The sequence below is a fragment of the Ornithodoros turicata genome, chromosome 8 (assembly GCF_037126465.1).
Source record: "Ornithodoros turicata isolate Travis chromosome 8, ASM3712646v1, whole genome shotgun sequence".
NCBI classification, from domain to species: domain Eukaryota; kingdom Metazoa; phylum Arthropoda; class Arachnida; order Ixodida; family Argasidae; genus Ornithodoros; species Ornithodoros turicata.
The window spans coordinates 2,143,370-2,162,627 of record NC_088208.1 but is presented as its reverse complement, the minus strand read 5'-3'; the positions used below and the strand labels follow the sequence as shown (position 1 = coordinate 2,162,627).

The 19,258-nt window shown below is 44.7% G+C and overlaps 1 protein-coding gene across 1 annotated transcript; it reads right to left on the bottom strand.

Annotated features, from left to right (window-relative positions):
• Positions 1 to 10,231: 10,231 nt before the first annotated feature.
• On the bottom strand, positions 10,232 to 12,357 carry LOC135366348 (uncharacterized). The gene is made up of 4 exons (XM_064599017.1): positions 12,292 to 12,357; positions 11,686 to 11,954; positions 10,582 to 11,569; positions 10,232 to 10,264 (listed from the first exon to the last, which is right to left on the bottom strand). Exons 1-4 carry the CDS (start codon positions 12,355 to 12,357, stop codon positions 10,232 to 10,234), a joined length of 1,356 nt encoding a protein of 451 aa, XP_064455087.1.
• Positions 12,358 to 19,258: the final 6,901 nt, after the last annotated feature.

Below are 19,258 nucleotides of genomic sequence, written 5' to 3'. Positions count from 1 at the left end.
ACATTCTACTGTCAACAAAGAAGATGATGACTCATTGTCTGTGACACTCGCGTGACAGACATCGCGTTCATTCTAGTTCCTTCTAACGGAATAAACACATCGTCATCCCTCTCTGTCCTGTCTCATCTTCAATAACCTCGAACGACCCTTGTACTTCAGAAAGTGTTCCTCAGTAGTACATTCTGCTCTACTTTTTGGAGTACATTTGTGGTGCTCTTCATCGAAGCAGTTGACTTGCCTTTCCATCAGCTTTTCTATATGTAGCTCATCTTGAAGCACACCACACACAGGAAATCATGATCTACGAATTCCTCCCGGACGTTCTTGCAGTGTTCAGTGTTCTTGATGTGCTCCTAGCTATTTAGCCAACTTACACTTTGGTCGTAGTAGATAGATAAATAATTGTGGTGAATTAATCAACTATGTCCTGATTTTCATATCCTTCTCAAACCGTAAACAGCAGTGTATGAATGACAGTGAGCTGCAGCCTACACTGTTAAAACAGAACTCCACCACATAGCATGCTCCTAGCCAACCATGATTCCGAATGATATTGTCACGGATGAAAACAGACGAGCGAGAAGGCGAATAATCGGCGAACCTTTATTCTAGCTGCTTAGCTGACTAACACAAGAGCGGTAGTTCGTAAACTGAACTAACCCAAGCAGCACAATGTACTGAAAGTCAAGTGCAATAGGGGTGGACGGTATGTGTCTTATCAATGTTCTTTAGTTTCATCAGTCTGTTCAAGGCCTTCCACCTACCCGTCCACCCCTATTGCACTCGACTTTCAGTACATTTTGCTGCTTGGGAAGGTAAAAGAATGCTCCGACTGGGAGCTCACAAGCTTTTCTACACAGCCGTGAACATTGTACACTCTAAAAACAGAACTTCACCGCATAGCACGCTGTCCGCCAACCATTTCCAAGAATGATAGGGTGATCTGATGATGTCGTTGCTTACTTGTTTAATGTACATTTTAATGTACATTACATTGCATTAAACAAGTAAGCAACGACATTCCCCGCGGTATTTCCCAAAGCTCGCGTGGTCACAACCTCACTAAAACACAGTGTGACATCATCAAAGCGCTAGCTGACAGAGATGATATCATTATCAAACCCGCAGATAAGGGTGGAAGTATCGTCATCTGGCCCACAGATAAATATATTTCTGAAGCTCATAGGCAACTCAACAATACGCAACACTACCTCTAACTGGATCATGACCCAACAAAGGAGTACACGGCGCTAATAACCCATACCATACATGACCTCCACGAACGAAAGCTCATCACACGTGATGACCTCAGATATCTCACCCCATCAAACACAGGCGCAGGTCGTTTCTATTTGCTGCCCAAAATCCACAAGGTACACGCCAACGAGCTGTATACGGCTGACATCCCCGGCAGGCCAATTGTATCTAATAACAACACACCAACAGAAAGACTCTCGAAATTCCTGGACCACTATTTAAACCATATTCCGACAACACTGCCATCGCATGTACAAGACACACCCCACCTCTTCAGAATAATCAGAGATACAAACAACACTCGTACAGTTGGTAGGGACACAATACTAGCCACGCTGGATGTGACATCACTGTATACTGACATCCCACACGACCACGGAATCACAGCCCTCTGCAATACCCTTTCTACCACAAACACCAGAAAAGACACGGAAACCATACTCGCTCTAATGGACTTGGTTCTTAAACTGAACTACTTCGAGTTCAATGGAGTATGGGCACACCTGTTGCACCCACATACGCAAATATCTTCATGGGGTTCTTAGAAAACAAAGTTCTCAGCGCCCTCTCATTAAAACCCACTGTGTACCTTCGATACATCGATGATATACTGATAATATGGGAACACGGGGGACATGAATTTCAAAAGTTCGTAGATCTGCTGAATACAGCGCATAGCAACATAAAGTTCACATCGCAACAGTCAACTCACTTAATTTACTTCCTCGACACCACAATATCACTAGACAACGGCAACCTCATCACAACCCTGTACAAAAAGCCAAATGACAAACAACAATACCTTCACTTCAAGAGTCACCACCCGCGTCACTGTAAGGTTGGAATTCCTAAAGGGCAGAGTGTAAGACTACGCAGAATTTGTTCAAACGACACAGATTACGCTGAGAAGCTTGACGAACTCTGCAGTACACTTGCCCAAAGGGACTATCCAGACTCCCTCCTAATCGAATTCCGTCGCAAGGCACTCACACTCGATCGAAACGAGGTTCTGGAAAACCGAAAAAATCCTGACGCGTACCAAATAAGCTTCATCACAAGACACTTCCAAACATCAAAGCCATTCTACAGAAGCACGAGCCCCTCCTCCAAAGCAGTGACCGACTTCGCAATATATTCACCCATCCCATACAGGTGACCATACCGACGCACAAAAAACCTAGAAGACTCCTTGGTCAATGCCAAAATCGGCAAAACGAGCACCCCGTACACGGGAACACGACCCTGCAACCTCCCGCGCTGCCAAACATGCAAGCACGTTCAACACGCTAACTCCATCAAAAGCACTGCGAGCAATTACACCCACCCCGTTAACCACGCATTCACATGCACAAGCTCCAATGTCATATACTGCATTGAATGTGGCGACTGCTGTATGCAATACATTGGTGAAACCGGCCAACAAATGAACAACCGCCTTACCGGACACACAACCGACACGTCCAACAAACTCCCCAAACCAGTCGCCGAACACTTTAACGTTCCTGGTCACAATTTTGACAACATTAAACTATATATTCTAGAAATCGGGTTTAGATCCATACGTGACAGACGTGATAGGGAGTCTTATCTCATAAACAAGTTCAACGCTCTTCACCCGTTCGGTATCAACAAATCACAAGTCACCCTAGAAACACTTCACAAATAAAATATGCTTTTCCCTTCTACCTCCATTATCATCTGTTATGTTCTGCATGGCCACTGATTTCTGCTTTCTTTATTGCATGCCACAGCTTTGTATTACAAATACTAAAAAAAAAAAACTTTGCTCGTTCTGGAACTTTCCCCACGTAGCCTCCCCCTAACCTCCTTATCTTTCGCTATGCTTGCCAATTCTTGCCTGTTGTCCCGTTTCGTCCACGTGTTCGTGAACCTTCCAATTTTTCTGTAACCGATCTGTAGCCTAGATCACTACGTTCACATAATCCCCTCCACACTCTGACGAAGCAGCCATTCACTCCGGCCGTAGAAGCTCGTACGGACCCTTTCTTCCCTCCTGGCTGTTGACCCACAATTTGCATGAACCTTTAAACACGTCACACCTAACCCTTTAAATACCATGCCAATAATGAGGACGGTGCCCAGAAGAAGAACAGTCTCTGTTCGAAATATCGGCGGCTTCTGTCCTGAGGCAACTCCCTTCCTACATCTCTACCGGTCCCCTGGATTTCTACCCAAAATATATGGAAGCACGCTGGCAAATACATAGGCACTGAAGGACAGAGTAGCTATGGTTGAAACAGAAAATGGACACACCTTAACAACAAAGATGACGTTTCTTTTCTCTTCTCTTCTTCTTCTTCTTTTTTTTTTTTGTAAAGACGCGGTAATGGAACACATTGGAAAACCAGTTCTGGAATATTGTGTTCTTTGCCTTCTTGGTGACCAAGGGGCCACTGTCTAGACTGGCAGAGGCAGGGGAACTTTCCTCACTTCTTCCAGGCGCAGTGTTGGAAGAGGTTAAAAGTGAATTCATTACCGTTTCCATTACCCACACAAGAAATCATGCACTATAGTACTTCATTTATTAGGAAATACTTAGGATAGCATCTCCATAGCTATGCAATCGAGTGAAATCCATTACGGGAATTCCAAAAAGTTACATGCAGGGTGTCCGGTGAGAAAGTGTCATTAAATTTCTAAAAATACGTTTAACTTCAGAAAATTATGAAACTACTTGGAATACACACACACACATACTTTTGCCACAGATTCAGGCCGTTTACATTCGCTAATTAAGCTAATTTTGCCAATTGAACTCGAAAATTAGCCAACAAAAGTTAACGTTTTTCTTAATGAATTAGGAAGCATATGGCCACAGCACACTATTCCAACCGAAATCACATGTTTTTTTTTTTTTTTCAGAAGATTTGTACAAAAATTTGACAGCCGCAAACCCGTTCCCGTGCGAGTTGCGTTTGCTGATTTATAGCTGTATATAGCCAAAGCCAAAAAGACTATTGCATCAGACGTCAGAGCAAAATGACGTCAGTTGAGTGCTGATCGGCATGATGTCATAAACACATGTTGACAGGCGATCGGAGCTATGTCCGGATGCGATCGCATATTCCCTCACGCTCTGCCTTCTCTTCTTCCGCACGAGTAGGAAACAGTCGGCGCGATGGGTGGTGGTGGTGGTGATATGGCTTGCCGTTGTCGGCCTCACGTGTGTGGGCAACGTCACGACTCACGCCCTGGGGGAATGTGCGTCCTGGGCCGACTTCTAAGGGAACAGTGCCGACATATGTCTGAAAGCGTCTGAGGAAAACCCTGGAAAAACCACAGACAGCACAGCCGGCACCGGGATTCGAACCCGGGTAGCCCCCTTCAGTTCCCATACTGGCCAATGCATTGTGCTGCCTGGGAACGTTCTCTTCCTTGATTTGATGAAAACGGGGGTGGGGGAACGCACGCAATTCGTGCGCGGTGAAGTTAATTTTTAAAGGGACTCTGACCAGGGGTTCAACAAATCATTCGTTTGCATCTATTACGAAGGTATAATATGCCTCCAAGCCACACGCGAAATATTTTGGCTGTGCGCGGCGGCAAAGTTTGCCAAACGGGGAGCTGAAAACCAGCTTCGCTTTTCCTCCTCAACTCGCGCAATCGGCGCCGAAATATAGCCTCTTTGTATAGTGGATATCCGCCAATTTCCGTGTGCGTGACGAAAACATGAGGTTCATGTTTCATTGGGCGCCCGGACCGGAAGTTCTGTTGTTAGTTTTTGAGAGTGGCGGCATCCGCAAAGCGATCTTCAATATGGACGTCGAAGCAAGAAATGCGGAGACTTCGAGCCCGGAACTTTTTCTGTCCTTTCTGCGATCGAGAAGGAAATCCTGTGTGCTGAACAGTTCGGAAGCCTTCCTTTCGAAACATCACCGATGCCGCATATGCGAGCCGAAGTCAAAGCTCTACGAACATCGGTCACGGACGAAGCAAACAGGATCAGTCTGCTGTCTTCGGCAGACAGGTAAGCGATGAGCTTTTTAAAGCACACTATAATCGAAGATGTAAACGCGTTCTCTCAAATTTCGTGTCTTCATATTTAATGCGTACTAGCTGTTTAAGGTGCAGGTGCGGCTGGTGTGTCATAATGCCAAAGGAGATCGAAATGTTGTGCTGCAAGGAGCTCGAAAGCACAGCCGAATGACAGCAATATGAGTGCATTACAACCCACGAAGATTATGCCTCAATACGACTCTCCTGAAGGTGGCATATTGAATTTCGTCGGCAGCGCGAACCTATGAGCGACCATATTAACAAGTAAGTCACATTTGGCCCTCTCAAACGATGTTAAAATTTGTGAACTCAAAACTGGTTTGGTCCTGCATTAAAGTCGCTAACAACCCCAGTACAGGGCGTACCACATAAAAGACGACACAATACAGAACTGTGAACTGGAGAAAAGCAATATAGGCAACTGTCTAACTGTCAGTGTGCTGTGTGTTAAGTCATCTTTTTATGTATTCCCCTCTGCTTAGGCTTTCAGCGTAGGCTTTTAGCGATATTGAGTGTTCTTACTTACGATTCACTGAAAAGTAAAAAAAAAAAAAATGTTGGTTTCTAAAAGAATACAGCATGTGTAGTAATATACAGGGAGTGTGCAGATAAGTTGCAGTCGCCCTCAAGTACATGTGGAAATGCCACGACACACACCCTGTACTGTGACCGGCTACCTATTTGCCTAAACTGTATTTTATGTACGTTTTGCGTAGACGATATGGATATACTGCGTATCGCCAGTTTGCAACGTGTTTTACCACAAGCGTGGGAAAAACAAGAACATGGTCATCCCAGCCTGTGCAACGAACAGGATCTGGCGAGCCTTCCACACAGAAACTGCCACAGGCTCCAAGTACTCAACATCCTAACTGGAGGCACCTCTTCGCAGAGCTCGTCTATCGCATTTAAAACAATCCAGCATCTGTATTTAGGATTACTTATAGCTCTCAGGATGATGCATGGTTCATGAGTTCAGTATGTTGTGTTGAAACACAACACTAGTCCTTTTTAATAAGTCTTGCGAAACGATAGATGAGCTCTCCTTTCGTGACATTGTGTACCGTTGCTACACTGAACAATTTCTTGAGCCAGACTGATGAACTAATGAAAGGCAGACTCTGTCTTTCAACTATGCATGTTCCTTGTAACTTCTGTATTTGTTAAGTGACCGATGTTGTTGGCCCCCCTCATGTAATGCCCGCAAGGGCCTTTGAGGTATTTTCATCAATAAATAAATATCAAAACCAGCAAAAGTTGTAACATCTATTGTAACACCTCTCCTCTCTTTGTGTGAATGATACATAGACATTCTCAGGAGGTATGTTGTCACACTTTGCCTAATTGTTCCTAAAGCCTAATTCCACCTCTTACATCATCTCCACATCCTCAATCTCCAAAGCTGTACGAGGCTAAAGTAATCAGGCACCATATAAAAAGGGGTGAATGAGAAGATTAAAAACTGACACCTCTAAATTCAACGAAACCTGGGTGCTTTCTCGGGGCTACTCATGTCTCAGTCCATAGAAAACAGCTTTTCTGAGCCTCAGTGATTGATTCCCTTGATTGCGCCGACTGTGAGGCAATACTCATCGGCTTGGTGGCAAGTGGGCTTGCGTCTGATAGTGCGGTTTGGACGGACATGTACGTATCTTGAGTATTGTATTTGAAATACAGTAATTTGATTGATTGATTGATTGATTGATTTTATTTAATGCCCACAAGCAGCCGTGGCCTTTAGTGTGGTGTATTTGAAATACAGTAATTTGATTGACTGATTGATTGATTTTATTTAATATGCCCACAAACAGCCGTGGCCTTTAGTGTGGTGCACGAAACACAATACATACTTTATATACAACAGGGAACTACACATGCATAATGCTGGCTAATTATTGATTCCTTGATTGATTAATGATGAACTTAAATTAATGATTTAAGTTTTTTTCAGTATTTTGTATCTTGCTAATTACTTTTCAAGAAATGTATCTTGCAACCTAATTTAAATACTTTTTTAAGTATTTTCTACACAGTACTTCAATTACTTTCATTATCCTGGCTCATAGTCTCGTGAGGATTTTTTTTTTCCGAAGTGCCTTGACGTTTCCCTTCTCCTCATCCTACCGATGACAGGTCAGGGTAGGGCAGTCAAGAGATGACCTCACAATAGGCCCTTTTCAAAAGTCAGTCTGGCAACCCATAACGAAGCTCGCGCCCGCCATATTTCGGGCAGTTCGCCAGCTCGTCGGATCGAACTGTTTACTTTTTGTTTATTGAGCACTGTTATCGTGTGTTTTCCCACGGTTGCGATGGCCAATGAAAACATCAACTGGATGAGGGACTTGACGTTCATTCCGGATGGATTTTCACAAAGTCGGGTGGATGCATTTTGCGATGTCATGAACGCCACCGGAACATGTAGCCGCGCTTCACAACGAAGCCACAAGTTGCTGTGCGAATCGTACACAGATTCTTCCTCGATTCGCGTCGCTTCATCTGTTTCAAGGTACGTTGCAGCACATTTCTGCATTTTTGAATGTGGTTTACTTACTGGCTGACAGACTGCACGTATTAGTTAATTAATATCGGATGATATTAGTGTCACGCAATGTCAGTGTATGTTTTACGTGCCAAACATCACTGTCGCCGTTGACTATAACGCATGGGTGGATGTAAATGCCCCACACATTTGTCTCTAATCTCGATCGAAAACTTCAGATTACGATCTTATGTGATTCGCGAAATCACTTTGTAGGCATTGGGGCCTGTTACGTTTAAAATGGCATGCTATATCATTTGGCTGTCTTGCAAGAGGAATTTTGTATGAAGTGGAACTAGCTGACTCCTCGGCATTTCATTTGTGTTACGATGTTGTAAAATGCTGGTATAATAATGCCATTTTCCCATTGCACTTTTCTGCAGCCCCGGTGAGGTGCATGTCAGGTGCACCTGCTACCGTAGTCAAAAGAAGACTTCTAAGCCATACGAAGTGAGGATAGTGCTCCATCCCAGTGGATCTGTCCTTCGTGCAAGGTGCCAGTGTGCAGCCGGCGCACATGGCCTGTGCATCCACAGCATTGCTGCACTGAAGCTTCTGTCTGTTCTAAAGAGCAGCAAGTACAAGGAACCCCCTCCAGAAATGAGTTGCACGGAGCTGCCCCAACAGTGGCGTCGTCCGAGGAGTAGGCCTCTGGCTCCTTTGCCACTTGAGTATGTTGATTGGAGGAGTGTGCACCAGGGGGGACTTTCTGAGCCCCTAAGGTCCCGGTTCTTTGATGCCAGGAGAAGTGCGGAGGGCTTTTCGGAGGTGGCAACCAGAGTGAAGACGCTGGGGACTGAGCTTACTCTTCTGTCTCCGTCAGCTTTCACACGGCATCTCGAAAATGCAAGCCTGGTTGAGAGCACTTCAATGGTCGGACCAACGCCGCATGGAAGCCCCCTACAGTACCTCAGACCAGTCGTCCCACATGGTTTCGAGACCTTTCTGTCACCAGATATCGTGTGTGTAAGCAACGCTACACAAGCAACACCATCAAGGCCTCAACTATTTGAGTCATCTGTGCAATGGCAGCATACATCCGTGGTGTGCCCTGTTGACCAAGCATCCATTCTCAAGGTTTGTATGTCTACTTTTAGCATCCCTACGTTATCACATTGTGACACAGACTTACCCGCTGCCTCAAACCATAACCTCTTGCCATATTGACTAAGGCAGAATTATGATAATATTCTTAGCAGATAGGTAATTTGTGGCATCTGTGCCCAGAGCAACCCTGCTTTATGACAGAGTGTGGCATGAATAATATGTGCTGTACATTCAGTGATTCTCTAGAATTTATTTTATTTGTTTATTTAAGGGGCTGGTGACTTCCTGTGAAGAAGCTGTTGCTTTGGAGCAGAACACAAGGCAGCAGGCGAAGAGTACGTCATGGATAGAAGCTCGTCTGTGCCGTGTGACAGCCTCTTCATTTGGAACAGTCCTCAAACGCACCACTTGGACAGAAAAGGGGTTGCACAACATGACAACGCACAAGGACCTCTCACGTGTCCGAGCTATCCAGTGAGTAGCTAGCTATTGTGTGTCTTGTAATCCTGATTACGCTCCACCATGGGGGTTTACTGTGGCATGCATTGTTTAACGTGAATTTCCTTTTGCAGATATGGAATTTCGAATGAACGGGTGGCTGTTGAAAGGTATGTCACAACGATGAAAGCAAGGGGCCACGACGTGGAGGCATTTTGCTGTGGGCTTTTCATCGACCCGTCGTGCCCATGGTTAGGTGCGTCGCCCGACAGATCACTTTTTGATCCCACGGAGACTCCTACACATGGACTTCTGGAAGTTAAGTGTCCCTACAGCTTGAAGGGGAAGTGTACAACAGATATTGGAGAGAGCCACGGTGTCAAGCAAGATGACCATGGTGTCTTCAGGCTAGACCGGTCACACGACTATTACTTCCAGGTCCTAGGGCAGATGGCTTTATCCGGCATGCGCTGGACGGACTTTGTAATCTTCTCGGAAAGGTTCCTCATAGTAGAACGTATAAGATTCTCCGAAAACGACTGGGCAGGTGCCAAACGTAAACTAGATGAGTTCTTTTTCTCTGTGTTATTGCCGTACCTGGCAACTAAGCTGCCTCAACGAATGGTGCTCACATAGCTATCAATGTGAGCCTCTGATTGTTTCACTTTTGTGCAATATGCGGATCGTGTAATGAGTAGTGCAATAAATGTGGATTGTGTGATATTTAGTAGGAAGTAATATGCAGTGTGTTTTATTCAGTGCGTCGTGCTTCACAGAGAGAGGAAAGTTTGTGATATTTGTGCTAGAAGTGGGAGCTACTTTTGGTGTAGCACCTGTTTCTTACACAACTGCCACAGAGACAGCCTCGAGTTTCATTTATCGCACTGTTTATTTATTAACAGAACATTGAACACCCAGGTGGGGGTAAGTATTTCACACATCATTCACAGACAAATCAGGAGTGACCTACATAATGTCATGTGCACGGTAAAAATGCTGTAAAGACTAATGACTTGAACAAAGCACCCATTGAAATTTCATCAGTCATCAAGAGAACGCAAAAGTGGAGATTGAAAATTGGTCAGTATGACACAAACAACCCACATTTCATTTATGATGGGACCCAGAGAGAGAGGGACTGGCCTGTCGAAGATATGAAAACTTTTCACGCGCTGTATACGCCTCTCGACATGTATTCGCAGTGAAGCAATTTCTTCAGTTTCTTTTACTTCTGCCTCACTAAAGTGGCCTCTCGTGAGAAATGGTGGTATGTTCAAGCCAACCTTGATGTCGTTCAACATTTCTTGGATCCTGAACCCTTTGTCAGCCATGACAACATCTCCTTCATCAAATGGGAGGGTTAGGAAGCCACTCTGCCTCACACATTCCTTGTCAGAAATGGATCCGGGGAAAAGGTTCGACACAAAGGTTACCGTCCCATCAGGTGAAATGCCAATCAGCCCCTTGAAAGTGTTCGCCGACTTGTACGTTGAGAATGTCGCAGACTGCAAAGCTAGTGAACTCGCTGTCTGACATTTGATTTCTGTTGCATCTATGATGACCCTGGTTGCGGAGTACTTGTCTTTGAATTCAGGTGGCATTTCTTCCTGCACCCTTTCCTTTGACATCCAGAGAGGTAGCTGTGACAGGTGAATAAATGCATAACTTGTCCACGTAATGCAAATCCTAGACACTGTGGCTGTTGACACACAAAATCTGTCCGCAAGGTCCTTTTCAAACAATCCGAGCCGTAACCTCACGAGGAACAAAAAAAACTCATTCTCAACTGTAAGGCTCCTTGGTCTACCCATCTTGGGAGAGTCTGTCTGTGTTCTAGACCAGGCCTTGATGTTTTCCCCATGTTCGCCAGGGTTTAGAAAATTTAGCACACTTGTGAACACTGCATATGATGGCAGGCCAGTATAAAAGCGCATGTCTTCATCATTGGACTTGAAACGTTCTACCGAGAACTGCCTTCCGACTTTCCGTTCAAGCTTCTTCAATGTCTCCTGAGCCAGTTCGAGCTCCCTGGTGACACGCAAAAGCGCTTGCTTTGTGTGCTTCAGCTCGTCTTCCAAGAATCTGGTCTTTCTTTCGCTACGCAAAAGCTTCTCGTTTGTAACTCTAAGCTCCTCTTTCACTTCCTGTAGTTCCTTTTCCAGATCCTTCTCAGTGTTTCTAACGCTTGTTATTTCAGCATAACCTGGCGTGCACGTAGGTGCTTGTGACTCCACGAATGAATTTCCCATCTCAACGTCATCAGCTATGACTCTGGTGCCCAATAACTCGTCGGCACTCGTCGTGCACATATCGGTTCGGGAGCCGTACCAAAGTTTTCACGGTGTTCAGTGATTCCATGCGTTTCCTCTGTTGGCTCCTGTACATACCCGGAAGTATTCTGTGCACTGCGATCTTTGGGAGGCTTCCTTCGTGGCCCAGCAGGCTTTGATGGGAAATTGAACACGCTTGGCACTGCGCCTTCCTTGAGCCGTTTTGTCCCCGAAACATAGTTTGAGAAAAAGTCAGCTGCCACAAAATGCTTTGAGCACACCTTTGTATGTCTGTTCACTTTGAAGTGCTTGCCTTCATCCCTGCGTATTGCGACGATCCACTTCTTTTTCAAAGTGGAATCGTTTGGGAATCCTAGGAAGGATACCTGAAAAACAGAAAAGCAGTATTAAGTTGACTTTCCCAGAGACCAGATGAAAAGAAAGCATACACAAGCGGGGGCAAATTTAGCAGGTGACCTAATGACATGCTTTAACAGCCTTTATTTCATAACAGCTGACAACGCAACACGGAACAGAGACGTCGCATTTTGCGTTGCACTACAAGCAGCCTTAGCAGGCGGTGAAGAATGTGTTCACTCGACGTAGGAAAGTTAGAAAGCTTCATTTTGCGTCACCAACTTGCTCATGTTGGCATTGTTTTAGTCTCAATCACATAAATAACATTTGTGACTCCCCTCAAAGATAGTAAGGTCTGAAACACACCTTGTTTCCATCGGAGTCTTTCCCGCCACGCTGGTTACAGCAAGGCACGCAGCAATGCAACGGCATATCGGACTCACTGGCTTGATCTATTCTGGTGAAATGTAGCCAAGGAGAAGATAAAAAAGGACAAGGCAGCAGTGGAACAGAAAAGTCGTAGCGCAGAGCAGTTTGCAACTTCGTTCAGTTCACGCTCGCGTCAGCTGCCTGCACTCGCCCTAAAAATGGCGCGCGCGCGTCGCCTGTGCGCAGTTCTCACCCCCGAACCTAGATGGCGCAGATTTTTGAAAAGGGCCTATTCTTGTTCCCTCTGCGTGTACGGAGTAGCAGGACGCATGTTAATCCTCCTGGATGTTCTACGCATGCGTGGAATTGGATCCCCTACAACCCCCCTGTGACCCAGAAACAAAGCGGGACTTGTACCACTGGCCGGTTTCCATGCAAGAAGTGGCTCTCAGGTCGATGGTCTAACCGCGTCTGGAATTCGGTGAATTCCGGACCTGCTTTTGGGATATGCCATTCACCTGAGTGCTGACCTCCTTCAGCTTTGAAAGATACCTTATAGGGAGACGATTTCTAAGGGTTGTTTTCAGTCAATGTTGGCTGCGCGCGCATGATCACATCTCAGGATGGAGCGCCCCACACGAAGGCTGTGCCTTTACTTCCTTGGCCTTATCTGAGGCCCTATTTCGAATGCGTTGCCGAAACAGAGAATAACGGCTATAAAGGCTATCTTTATGCCGAGTACGAAAGTGTCTTGTGAGTATCTTAATTACTTTTTCAAGTATTTAGTATTTTACTCTAAATACTTTTATTCGTAAGTAATTTGTACTGTATTTCAAATACATTTTCGCTGGTGTACGCTGTATCTTATTTCAAATACTTTTTTGCGGTATTTTGTACATGTCTGGGTTTGGAATAAGGGAGCAAGGAACATCTCTCTACGGTCTTAAGAAGGATATCAACATAACCTGTCAAGGCACGGTATTTCATATTGCTTTCAGTAAGTACAACGCTGCTCATAGAAGTTGCGACCATTCACGTTGAGAAAGCATGCTGGAGTTACCTCAGGCAGTGCATCCAGAACTGGGAGTCAGGTTCATAGAGAAGCTTATGAGAGTAACAGCGACAGTGCCAAGTGAAGACACTCCAGGAATTTTGTGCAGGTTTTGGGGGTCACGCCTTTTAACAGTTTTGATGGAAAGCATGGTGTGTGTAACTTTTACCTCTGATGTATGAATTCTTGTTATCTACAATCAGGTACCCATGTTCTAGTAATCTTGAAAAGCCTTAAGTTATCTTGCAGGAAATTGCTAATGAATCTGAGTGTCTTCTGTGGAAGCAGGTTGTACCTGTCTTTCTATCCACCCTTCTTAGTTGCCCTAGCAAAAGCAAATATGTAATGCTGCACACAATATGTAATGCTTGGACACTAATTGGTTGAGCTCCTGAAATGGAGCTACCTCGTGCATACGCTGTGCCATGTTGGCAAGAAGATAAATCGGATTGCCTTTACTTTCGAAATTGGCACTTCCGTGCTCCATGTGACTGCAAGAATGGTATCCCCTAAACAATAGGCAATAAGAATGATTTCTACAATGCAATCAGCTTTGTAAAACAACAACTTTATTTGAAATTTATATTTCAAATGCCGGGTGACGACCTCATAATGTAGCATCCTCTACTGCAAACACTGCTTAACACAACGATTAAAAACAGAGCGTAAACGTTTTGCCGCCTCTCCGGGTGGAATCATCAGTACAACCGCCAAAGACGAGCACAGGCTGACCTTTCCGAAATAAATGTATATCCCCCACCCCCTGGTATAGGAGTGCATCATACACATCCGATAGGGGGCCACGGTTTGTATTACAGGCTGATGCATCACGTCTGATAAACCAGGACTCTAAGCACACTCTATGCCACATCGCTAGCCATGTGCAAAGGTTACCGCCCCATCAAAATTAAATACATGTCCCTTTGGCCACAATGGTAGACTAATTAGGTCCTGGTCTGAGTAGCATGAGAGGCTTTGGCAACGTTCCTTGTGTGCTGTTTTAGTCTTGTCCCACGTCTTTTGTCTGTCTCGCCAACGTAGGTTGCATCACAGTCTGTGCACTTAACTTTATATGCACAGTCTTAATGCCTGATGGGCACAGTGCCCTTCAAATGGCATATGAAACATCTTGGATGGAAGGAATGCACATCACTGATTTGACTCCTTCGATGACTTTGTCTGTTCTCTGTTGTAGCGATGATGCCACCCGGAGAGGCGACGAAACGTTCACTCTCTTTGTTCTCAATTCTTGTGTTACGTCGGTGTTTTCAGTAAAGGATTTTACATTATGAACTTTGTTTGAATTATGATTAGTGGCGAGCTTCATACCCTGGGCCACTACCCTAACAATAGCTTGCGGTAATGTGGTGAAACGGGATAATGAGCCTCGTAAACAATTTACTTGGCTACTTGGCAGTATATTTATTGATCTGTCATAGGTTGAAGAGCCGTGTGGTGTTACATAACGGAGGGGCGTGCAATTATACAAGACCGATCGCCTAAAGACCTTGCTTCACACTACACTCTTAAAAATTAACTTCACCGCATAGCACGCTCTTAGCCAACCATCATCTCGAATGATATCGTTATCTGCCCTGATTTGATGGAAACGGGAGGCGTACGCCTTTTTTGTGACACTTATGCTGTTCATAATTGTCACAGAAAAGGCGTACGCCTCCCGTTTTCAACAAATCAGGACAGATAACGATATCATTTGAGATTATGGTTGGTTAGGAGCGTGCTATGCGGTGAAGTTCATTTTTAAGAGTGTAGATTAAGATGTGATGCAAAGGTAATGTGACAAATGCTGCATGGTGGTGACATGATAGGTTCTCCTCAAGAATTGTTGGCACGGTTGCGGTTAGTCAAGAAACTGCATATCCAGTTAATGGTAGCAGGATCAAGGTTTAATTAGGCTAGTTTGGCCAAAAAGCAAGCATAAAGCACAGTGTCGAAAGCCCTCACAAAATAAAAAAATACTGCATCTACGTGAACCTAGAAATCAAGACAGTTTAAAATGTTGTGACCGATTTATGATAGTTTTGTCTAAATACCCTCTTCTAAAGCCATGCTGGAATTTAAAAAATTGATAGGCTTAACATGGTTAACAACGCGCTGGTATATGATGTGCTCCATTAGCTTACAGGGAACTGTAAAAAGTGGAGCTGGTTAGTAGGTAGAAGGAGCATGGTTGACACCTCTTCTGAAGACAGAAATTAGCTTGTGACCTATGCCCACGACTCAGGCACATACAAAGCACCTTTCACACAGATTAACGCATCTTCGTTCCAGCACTTCCACCTTCAAATGTTCATCACTGTTTAGTGGTCTGTCATTCCTGTAACACAAATCTGAATTGAAATGCAGGTGCATAAGGCATGCTCTGAAAGAAAAGTGTTTAGTTTTAGTTCGTTTTATGTTTCTGAAAACAAACTTCACAGTGACTGTTCCTCTGAAATAAAACTCCAGAACGATAGCACAAAATATCTCTGGCCATATCATTGTATTCAACTGAAACATGGCACTTCAATTGACTAATGGCAGTTAAAGATGATGATTTTGATTCAACTTTGATTGCGCACAAGCAACTCAGGCTGTAGTGCGCCAAAACCATGGGAAAATTGTGACCATTAAAAATCAGACGATTATACTAAAATAATAATATAATAACAATAAGCAGCGGAAGAAAAGGCAGAAACAATTGTTGGCATTGTGTGGCTGGTGTCGATTTTTCCACACCAGATGTGTACGCTAGGTATGCTATAGCACCAAAAGTACAGCGATATACAGTGTGGTCCACCAACCATGATAGAAATCCATAGTAAAAAATGTAGGGCCCAGAGAGACATGCGGTAAAGAGATTTTTTTCTGCCAATAACTTTTGCCACATATTAGTAACATTTTTATTTCATTTCAATTAAAAAATATTTTAGTAATTAATTAAATAATTAATAAAAAGTTAATTTCTTGAATTGAACTCCGAAATTTCCCAAGGCAACCTAACGTTTTCCTTGCGGAAATGGGTTCCTCGTGGTCATTTTACTCAGTATAGCACATAATCCTACTCGTAATGCAATGGCAATTGCCGAAATAAATTCGCCAAAAATGCGTGGAGACGAGTACTTGGCTCCGCCTCCTTTTTGATGGCTAGCAGCACGGTCCATTGATCAAAGGACCGTGCTAGTTTGAGCGCAAAGATGCGAAGGAAGGAGGTTACATTGACATGCCACACAGGGAGGGAAAGGGTTATAACCCGTCAGGTGACCTCATTTTTGATAAGATAGCTCTGATTCTAGCACTCACCGCGCGTGTTTATTTTGTGGGTAAGGCTTGTAACCCTTTCCCCCTCGTGTGGCGTGTCAGTAACCTCCTTTATTCGCCAACGCTAAGCCAATATGGGCCCAATATTGTGCGCTGCCTAGGTGGACGTCGACTGAATTAAATATTCGTGTAGTAATAGGAAACAGAACGTAGTAGTTGACGGAACGATCGCGTTCGGCAGATATGGCTTCGGGTCCGTGCTCTTCCATTCCGTTATTCTCGGATGAATTATGTCCCCCTTACACCAATGAATTACGTCCCTTTCGCTTCGCCGCGACGAGCCACGACAACATACGTAAACCGAAACCAATTAATTGCTGCAACAAATGACCCGCTTCGGTGGCAGATTTTTTTCTAAAAGGTGTCCACTGAAGGTCCCAAAGGGGGTAGTAAACATCTTAATGCCAACAGCGCCCTGCTTTAGAAGTGATGATTTTTTTATGAAATTAATTTGAATTTTTATTTAAATAATGAGCACCTCCCAGTCATTCATAGGGTGCACAGCTTGTAGGTAGTATCGGACAGATACACTCTTAAAAATGAACTTCACCACATAGCACGCTCCGAGCCAACCATCATCCCGAATGACAACGTTCTCGCCCTAGATTTGTTGAAAACGGGAGGAGGGGCTTATTTTGTGCCGTGCATAATGGGACGAAATAGGCTCCTCCTCCCGTTTTCAACAAATCGGGGGCGAGGACATTGTCATTCGGGATGATAGTTGGCTAGGAGCGTGCTATGTGGTGAAGTTCATTTCTAAGAGTGTATAGTGTGACTGACTAGACAGGGAGTCAACTATTGTAGCTCTTGCTGAGTTCAGTTGAGTTGAATATATGTAAAAACTGTAGCTCTTGCTCTTTATGGTTCAAACATACGTTTCTTCATCATAAAGGCGAGCCATTCTCTTGTTGAATAACTTCGTTATAATTCCGGGGAGGTGTCTCACAGTCTGTTTTTCTGTGATTTCGGCATGTTACGAGCATCCAAATTCGGTGTGTCTTTGTGTGTTCTGCACTACTTCCGTCGCTACGTTTACGCAGTAACCGAAACACAAACTTTGGAGTGTGGGACACTTCACATAATTTTCGTACAGTTGTTCACGTGCAGCATTATATCACGTTACAGCTACTGCCAATGCTCTGCGATCACTTCGTGGTATGCTACGAAAAGCACAACACTGCGCAAGCGGTGAGTATTCGTCTGCAGGGTTATTCCTAGGCTTTTGGGATGCTGGTGGATTTGGGGGGCGGGGCGGGGTAAACGATTTCTTGGGCATTAGGAGGATGTGACGGGGGGAACGGGGGTGCTGGGAAACACCCTGTTTTGTGTGCAGTACTAACCGAAGGATCTCAGCTATGCAATTTTTGTTCTTAGAAATTTGTTCATAAGCAATCCATGCGTATATCCAAAACCACGGCGCAGTACACTCTAAGAACAAAGGGGTGCCGAAATAGCTCACCGTTGCTGGCTATACACCAGTGGGCATCTTCACGACTATAACAAAAAAGAAAAACGAAAATAACTTCAGAACTAAGAACAGAACTTCACCAACATAGCACGGCAAAGGCCAACATTGAAGTTTCCACTTCCATTTGAAATGGAAATGCATTCGCATAGAAATGCAAACAAGTACGCGCATACACAACTCAAAAGTTGTGCGGTACGGTCAGTTAAGGGCGGGACGTAGCCATCTTGGACGCTCGTCAGCGTACCAAAGCGTACACGCTTCCCTTTTAACCAATCAGGGAGCAGAACGATGTCCCCCAGGATGATGAACGGTTAAAAGGGTGTTATGTGATGAAGTTTAGTTCTGTCGTGTTGTTCAGTTCCCTTAGAATTCGGCGCAGGACCCACTTCCCTCCCGAGCGTTCTAGTCCCGGGAGCTAGTCGTGACTTGCCCGCCCTTGTTAAGCCGACAATGGTGAGCTCTTTCAGCACTACTACCACCACTACCACCGTCTGCTTTTATAGTGGATACTCAGTGCAGCTCAAGATTGCTAAATAATTACGAAACATTCCGACTAAAGACCTCTCTGAACAAGACCATGGCACCATGGCCGCTCGCTCACGTAGTAAGCGCCATCATCATTTAACCATGAAGATGAAAAACAAAGCGCGAAAAGACCCTACGGAAGAGGAGAAGACGGAACAAGCGCTGACTCCAACGAACAGTTTAATGACACATAAAAATCAGAGCACGAACCGCAATACGCAGGCGCACAGCCACCAAACCACTCACCCCACCTCGGCACACGAGCGCACAAAAGCTCAGCCAGACACAATCGCTACCGCCTCGACAACATCCCTGCGTCTGCGTACTGTGGTTTGTGCTCTGGTTTTTATGTGTCATTAAAGCAGCACAGAAGACATTTTTAACACCCTGTTTTCTTCCTATAAAGCTGTTAAGTAGGCCATTAAAATGCACCATGCGAAGTAATTCACACCACAGAGTCATAATTATCGCAGAAACTGAATTTAAAGTACGCCGCAAAAAGCGACCGTGCGCAACGGTGGTGAAGAGCAGTACCAGCCTCTGATCTGCTTGGAACCTCGCGCTGACGCTATAAAGAGAACGTTCGCTGATTGGTCTAG

Excerpts from the sequence above, each read along its gene's own strand:
- LOC135366348 (XM_064599017.1), bottom strand. The coding sequence starts at position 12,357 with ATGCCGTTGCATTGCTGCGTGCCTTGCTGTAACCAGCGTGGCGGGAAA. Across the intron at positions 11,955-12,291 it reads AAGACTCCGATGGAAACAAG|GTATCCTTCCTAGGATTCCC; the intron begins GTGTGTTTCAGA and ends TCTGTTTTTCAG. Across the intron at positions 11,570-11,685 it reads AGTGCACAGAATACTTCCGG|AGTCATAGCTGATGACGTTG; the intron begins GTATGTACAGGA and ends ATTGGGCACCAG.